This window comes from Eptatretus burgeri, chromosome 8, assembly GCF_056783735.1.
Source record: "Eptatretus burgeri isolate ZD-2024b chromosome 8, Ebu_testis_v1, whole genome shotgun sequence".
In the NCBI taxonomy this organism is placed as follows: domain Eukaryota; kingdom Metazoa; phylum Chordata; class Myxini; order Myxiniformes; family Myxinidae; genus Eptatretus; species Eptatretus burgeri.
In genome coordinates, this window is record NC_140968.1 from 11677774 (window position 1) to 11684846 (window position 7073).

At 46.2% G+C, this 7073-nt stretch overlaps 2 protein-coding genes across 2 annotated transcripts in view; one reads left to right on the forward strand and one right to left on the reverse strand.

The window, feature by feature from the left end:
• SPG21 (SPG21 abhydrolase domain containing, maspardin) overlaps positions 1 to 3906 on the forward strand; it is a 14105-nt gene extending 10199 nt beyond the window's left edge. The window contains exons 6-9 of the mRNA XM_085890874.1: positions 1 to 54; positions 384 to 491; positions 642 to 782; positions 2294 to 3906. The exon at positions 1 to 54 is cut by the window's left edge and continues 55 nt beyond it. Coding sequence (XP_085747000.1) covers positions 1 to 54; positions 384 to 491; positions 642 to 782; positions 2294 to 2545 — 555 coding nt within the window. The 3' untranslated portion in view covers positions 2546 to 3906. The remainder of the gene's footprint in view (positions 55 to 383; positions 492 to 641; positions 783 to 2293) is intronic.
• LOC147021104 (BLOC-1-related complex subunit 8-like) lies at positions 3853 to 5905 on the reverse strand. The gene is made up of 6 exons (XM_085890875.1): positions 5890 to 5905; positions 5780 to 5807; positions 5488 to 5548; positions 4748 to 4860; positions 4547 to 4611; positions 3853 to 4254 (listed from the first exon to the last, which is right to left on the reverse strand). Exons 3-6 carry the CDS (start codon positions 5540 to 5542, stop codon positions 4092 to 4094), a joined length of 396 nt encoding a protein of 131 aa, XP_085747001.1. The 5' UTR covers positions 5543 to 5548; positions 5780 to 5807; positions 5890 to 5905; the 3' UTR covers positions 3853 to 4091.
• Between the last annotated feature and the right edge of the window lie 1168 nt (positions 5906 to 7073).

Sequence of the window (7073 nt, forward strand, 5' to 3'; positions counted from 1 at the left end):
GCTGGACCTGTTGATCCACAAATGGCAGATGCTATTGACTTCATGGTGGATCGAGTAAGTGTGCATGGTGTCCATTTTGGGTATTGACGAGTTATCGAGTTGGTGGTTCAGAATATTTTGCAACACAATGTTGATAACATCTTCATGCAATTGTAAGGTTTCAGCTTTGTGAGTGAGCTTCCTTAGAAACACGTCCTGGACACAAGTTGATGACAGTATTTTGTGACAACTCTTGATCCGTACTAGAAACCTTGTGTCCCCCTTGATACCACCTGGGAGATATTAAAAGGGATGCTACCTTGATGTTTTCCTCCATTAAATGTGAACTCTTTCCCTGTCCCAGCAAGCCTCTTTGGTCCTTGTCCGATTAACCTGTCTTGCAGATAGAATCCCTAAGCCAGGCAGAGTTGGCATCTCGGCTCACACTGAATTGTCAGAATGCGTACGTGGAACCTCAGCGTGTACACGAAATACCGATCACCATTATGGATGTATGCGCTCCTGCCTCGCTTGATTACCTTTCTTGCATATTCACATCCCATGCTCGACTCCTGTTTTCCTTTCACTTGCTGTATTTCTTGTTGTGTCCTCCCCTCATTGTTCACGTTTATATCATGGTCATTCCTTCTGTCTTGTGCTAGGTGTTTGACCAAAGTGCTCTGACACAGACTGCAAAGGAAGACATGTACAAACTTTATCCCACAGCGAAGCGTGCACACCTCAAAACAGGAGGAAACTTTCCATATCTGTGTCGCAGCGCGGATGTCAACCTGTACTTCCAGGTGAGTGGTTTTAAACCGCTTTGCACACATCGGGGAGGTAGTGTGCCAAGGAATCCGTTGTAATACAATTTAGAAAAGTACTGTTATTTGCAGATAAGTAGTTCATGAATGGGGAACTCGCTTCCGGTTCAGGGTTTTGTTGCACATTGATGTTGCATCGGCAGTTCCACCTTCCAGTTCATCCAAGCTAAGTTTTCCGGACCAAATCCGTCGTGTTTTTTCTGTTGCCTTTTCGTCCCTGTGTTGCCGTTTGTGTTTTTGTCCAATTTTCTGAGTTGAACTGTGTCTTGTGCCTCAACATCTTTTCTACCCCCATTAACCCTCTCCAAGCCCACCTCTTTCTGAGTTTGCAGATTTTCCTTCCACTTCTGTGAACGAGTTTATTCCCCCCTCCATGTCCCTCATTTCTCCAAATCTCTATTTTGTCCCTCAACCCTGCTGTTGGTGCCCCCCCCTCTATTTGTGCTGCTTTTTTTTTTTTAGGTCATCTCAGTCGAGATGACTTAATAAAGCCGGACCAAATGTCCGTCCGTCCGTCAACAATTTTTCTTGTCGATCATGATGAAACTTAGTATGTGGGTAGAGGTCGATGAGTGTTGCACAACGATGTAACTTTTGTCCGGGTTCAAGGTCAGGGTCAAGGTCACGAGGTCACGTAAGTTATAAAAAAAATCGCCATTTTCAAAACCTATCTAGTCTGCCATTCTACAAGATATTCGGCAACTGTTTATTGATTATGATAGTAAAAAATATTATCTTGTATCGAACCGGACAGATTTTTGAATTTCCATCCCGTTTGGCCGCCACGTAACCTGGAAGATGGTCAAAAAACACCTCCCGGTACAATGAAAACTTTTTACTTCCGATCTTGATGAAATTTGGGATGTGGGTAGAGGTCGATGAGTGATACCCAACGACATATTTTTCCCCGGATTCGAGGTCAGGGTCAAGGTCACGAAAGTTGTGAAAGTCGCCGTTTTCAAAACCTATCTGGTCTGTCATTTTTGGAGATATCTGGCAACGGTTCATCGATTATGATAGTAAAAAAACATTATAGAGATGACCGTCACCCCCACACGGGGGTAATTTTTCTCTTTTCTTTCTGTTGCATCCTGATCCGTTCTGTGTTCTCCCTCCTCCACAAGCCTCAACACTGTACAAGAAAATCACGTATCTAGGTCATCCTCAGGGTTTGTCTTTGTGGGAGTGGGTGAAGTTCTGGGATTTGCGGTTCAGTATTTGTGAGGAGTTGGCAACACCTTTATTCCCAGCCGTTACAGTTCACGTGCTTTGTTGTGATGTTTTTAGCAATGCAGTTGCTTTTGTTTTGCAGCGAATGCGGTGTTTAATTTGATTAACAGCCGAGTACTGTATTCAAAATGGTTTTGGAAACTTTGGTGTGTTGTGTTGGATTAACCTGGCAGTGACAGGCAGTAACAAAGCTGTATAGCTGGCTGCAAGGCCATTCCCTTTTAACGTACATTTTTCCCACTTTTCTCTCGCATCTTCAGATCCACCTCCGGCAGTTTCATGGAACACCGTACGCCGCCATCGACCCGACTATGATCGACTCTGAGGAGCTGCAGGCTCTCTGTCCCGAGCCAGAGTTGGTTGACGCGAGTGACGAAGTGGACACGCAGGCGGGTTGCAGCAGTAACGGTGACGTGGAACCCGCTGTGGCGAGCAACGGTAGCGATATGCTGGCACCCAGTGAGAGTACCAATGGTGACTCTCAGCCAGATGAGGCACAGCCTACAGGCTGACTTGCTTCGGAATCCTTCGCAATGCAATATCGGCCTTCACCTAGTGCATAGATGCAGCCACTGTTGAAGTGCTGCACCGGCCATGCCAATTCGCTGGTATGCCTCTCGGTGCTGGATGCGGTTGTAGCATCAACTCGCATTCATTCGATTTTTTTTTTTTTTTCTTCTCCGATTTTGTTGCTGGAGAATCGAATCTCCATACTGGCATCTTCCTAGCTCAACAGGGTTTCCTTTGTATTTGCACTGAGTACCTACATTTTTTGTCTCGGCGCTTTGAGGTCAGTTGCGCAGTTTTGGCGCTCGGACCTGTACGTTTTGCATCTAACGGCTCGCTTGATCGTCGTACGTGTCCACTTTCGTCCTCGCTGCCGAAGCGATTTGATTAGCGGAATTAATCGGGCCATTGCTGGCTGGGATCAGAATCAAAATACCAACTGTTTCATTTGGCGTGTTATTGATTTTTGTTGATGGACAGTTTTGTTTTTTGTATTCGGCATCATTCGTCGATCAATTTCTCACCTCAACGGAAGGCATCAGTGGTGGAGTACATAAAAAGCCAAATATTTACCAGTATCTTCTCTTCGACTGACATTGCCAAAGCAAGAGTTTCTCCACTGCAATAAACATAAAATTTTTTTCATGTTTTTTATTTTAATTCTTAAACCAAACTATATGCATATACGTAGTCGACTGATTATGCATTTTGTGGAAGTCGCTTGCCTCTGATTTATAACTTTAAGCAAACAAGCCCGCCATATGTGATAATCGGTTGTACATCCCGTCGGAGCTTTCTTTATCTCAGGTGGAATGAGTAGGGTGAAATGTGATTTGGGGAAAGGAAACAAAATCAAATACACGAGCCCCCTGGTTGTCAGACTTAATTTTTTTTTTTTTTAATCTGCTCCAGTTTTTCGAGTGCATTTCAAATGATGAGCATTGTGTATTCTCTGGCAAACCTGTACGGTAGCTTCCTTTTGTACGTGCTTCACCCCGTCGGAGCCACAGCTACGACGCTCCGACTGTTTCTAGATGTACGTCGGACAAAACGAGACCAAAAATGGGCGACGTACCTCCCCCAGACGACGATGTATTTTGTACATGTTCGATGGTATTGGAATCTGTATTCGTATAAAGTGGCATATGGGGTTTGACCTTGGCCGTGTTTCAGAACAAATCTGTTCCGCCTCCCCCCCCCCTCCCCTCATGTTCGTACAATCTCACGTTTTAACATTGCTAGTGCTTCGTCTTGCAAGAGCTATTTACCTTTGTGTAAAGGAATGATCCAATCTTCTGTTTCAGTTATCTGATTGTTTTTTTTTTTCTTTTTGGGGTGACTTGAAATAAACTGCAATTTTGGTAAAGGTGGTTTTTTTATTGATCTACTTTACACAGAGGTGAAATGTCTGAAGCCTTGTTCCCTGGAGTTTGTGACGTTCATCTTAATGGCAGCACCCCCTCAGGGTGTTAAGGTTACAGTGGAGACGGACATGTCACGGCACACAGTTCGTGTTTTTAAAATGATGATGTCCAGAATACTTCGGCCAGTTTAAATGTGCACTTGGCTGCACGGGGATGAGTCTGGGGAGTCGTCGGCTTGAGGGAGCAATGGATCAGCAGGGCGCTGATCGCTGGCATGTCGTATGGCTTGTCGTAGCAGCGATTCCACGTTGCTGAAAACTGCGTTGCTTCTCTCGATTCCCTGCAAGGGACTACATGGAAACAACGTGATGGCTTAATTACATGACAATGGACTTAACATCCATCTTCCCCTCTGGCAACATTATACCCAATTTAAGGATGAGCCCTCTCCTTTGCTGCTTCCTCCTCTAACCCCCAGCTAATCGATAATTTTAAGGTATCCCCTTTTACACTTCACACTAACCATAGCAACAGAACACACACAGGCTCATCTCTTCATTTTACAAACTACTTCCCATCGCCAATTTTTGGCAAAAATGTAATGATTGGGATCAACAGGAAGAAATGCAAACCGTTGCACACCTGGTGGTGTACTCCACATCATAGATGACACCGTTGCACTTCTCATAAATCTCCTGAAAGCTCACCTGCATGCAATGAGCAATCACATTTAGACCTTTTGGGATCCCAAAGTCCATATTTTATAATCAATAAATTCACAATTACACGGCCACGTAAAACAAAAGTCCAAGCAGGGTTAGTTTTGCCCTCCACCGATCCCACCTTCAGATCAACCAACTCCGGCAGAGATTTCAGAATGTGCTCCTGCAGTCGGAAAAGACCAACACTGGGTTCTTGTGCAAGGATTAGGACACTCTCCGTGACTCTGTCAGTCACTGGGGATACAACAACAGAAGGGACATCACGGACAACTTTACAAGGAGGGCTTTCACGGTCAAACTTTACCCAATTCCTATGAAGCTCATCCAATTTCATGGGTCTGTGGTTTTGTGCAACGGATAAAGGAACAGCAGGTGGAGGTCAGGTGTGTGCGAGTTCCAAGGGGTGAAGTGATCTTGGTAAAGTATGCAGGATTGTGTTGTATGGGTCAAAGGTTATGCACAACCCCATTGCGAGAGATGTGCTCCGTCACACCTTTGGCCATTGCGTGCGCATCTTTCGATGAACCCAACCTCATGTCAAGTTAATAAGTTAACGGTTCAAGTTAGTGATCGAAAACACCAGCTCGGTTTGGAGCACATCGATTCTGGAAGTTCTATTGTTAAAAAGTTTATCTGGAATCAACAATCTTCTACTTCTTCGTTGAGGCAACAATTATTCCCACGTTCTTGTGGAGTCGGCCGGGAGAAGCTTGGCCCGAGTCTTTCACGAACTGGCTGGCCTGGCCCGACGTTCGACCGAGTTTAGGACTGGAATTTGTGATTCGGCCATGGTGCCGGCGATAGCTCGCCTACTCTTCGCGGATTTTTCGAAATGATGATTAATGTGAATAAAGTACTTGCCTTTTTTAGCTTTCTGACGCATTTCTGGATCCTCCATAGTTTCCGCCGATATCATAAACACCTGAAACGACATTGCACAACAACAATTTAAACTTTTTTTAAAAAGCGAATTCAAAAAAAAAACGACGCAGCCAACAGACAATGACGTCGTTTCCGGGTATTATTTGGTCAGTGAAGTGAGCACGTGACGTTGGTCAGGTCAAACTGCCAAGAATGTCAAACACAAACGTCTGGACGATGAAACTTCAGCACAAACAGAGTTACTCACGGCAGGTGTGCGACCAAGGCCTACCTCGAAAGGCTTCTTGGTTGGGTGAGGGTATTTAAGGGTTGGGTGAGGGTATTTAAGGGTTGGGTGTGGTATTTAAGGGTGGGTGAGGGTATTTAAGGGTTGGGTGAGGATATTTAAGGGTGCGTGAGGGTATTTTAGGGTGGGCCAAGGCGGCAGGTTCCGTTCATGCGGTTGTGAGGAAATACGGGAGGCGGTTCAAGCACAACGAACTCGTCAAAAACAAATCGATGAAATAAACTTCATTCGAAATTTTCAGCAAAATATGAAACTCATGCTAACTACATCACCATGGCCATCATGGACGTACAAATCGGGAGAGAATGAAAACGAAAAGACGAAATGAGCACCGGTGTAACAGTAATAGGGGCACTGCATCAGCGGCACAGCCGCGAACCCGCACCAATGATGCAACGAACAGCTTGGTATCATCCCAACTTACTGGAAGAGGAGCCTTGTTGTCCCTCTCTGGAAAGGGAGGGACAACAAGGGTTCTCTTCTCTCTGGAAAGGGAGGGACAACAAGGGTTCTCTTCTCTCTGGAAAGGGAGGGACAACAAGACACCTCTTCTCTCTGGAAAGGGAGGAACAACAAGGCACCTCTTCTCTCTGGAAAGGGAGTGACAACAAGACACCTCTTCTCTCTGGAAAGGGAGGGACAACAAGGCACCTCTTCTCTCTGGAAAGGGAGGGACAACAAGGCGCCTCTTCTCTCTGGGAAGGGAGGGACAACAAGACACCTCTTCTCTCTGGGAAGGGAGAAACAACAAGGCGCCTCTTCTCTCTGGAAAGGGAGGAACAACAAGGCCCCTCTTCTCTCTGGAAAGGGAGGGACAACAAGACACCTCTTCTCTCTGGAAAAGGAGGGACAACAAGGCACGTCTTCTCTCTGGAAAGGGAGGGACAACAAGGCGCCTCTTCTCTCTGGAAAGGGAGGGACAACAAGGCCCCTCTTCTCTCTGGAAAGGGAGGGACAAGGCGCCTCTTCTCTCTGGGAAGGGAGAAACAACAAGGCGCCTCTTCTCTCTGGAAAGGGAGGGACAACAAGGCCCCTCTTCTCTCTGGAAAGGGAGGGACAACAAGACACCTCTTCTCTCTGGAAAAGGAGGGACAACAAGGCACGTCTTCTCTCTGGAAAGGGAGGGACAACAAGGCGCCTCTTCTCTCTGGAAAGGGAGGGACAACAAGGCCCCTCTTCTCTCTGGAAAGGGAGGGACAAGGCACCTCTTCTCTCTGGGAAGGGAGAAACAACAAGGCGCCTCTTCTCTCTGGAAAGGGAGGGACAACAAGGCCCCTCT

Coding starts and splice junctions, on each gene's coding strand:
- LOC147021104 (XM_085890875.1), bottom strand. CDS start 5,542: ATGATATCGGCGGAAACTATGGAGGATCCAGAAATGCGTCAGAAAGCT. Junction 4,861..5,487: donor GCGTCAGAAAGCTAAAAAAG/GCAAGTACTTTA, acceptor TTGTATCCCCAG/TGACTGACAGAGTCACGGAG. Junction 4,255..4,546: donor GATGTGGAGTACACCACCAG/GTGTGCAACGGT, acceptor GTTTCCATGTAG/TCCCTTGCAGGGAATCGAGA.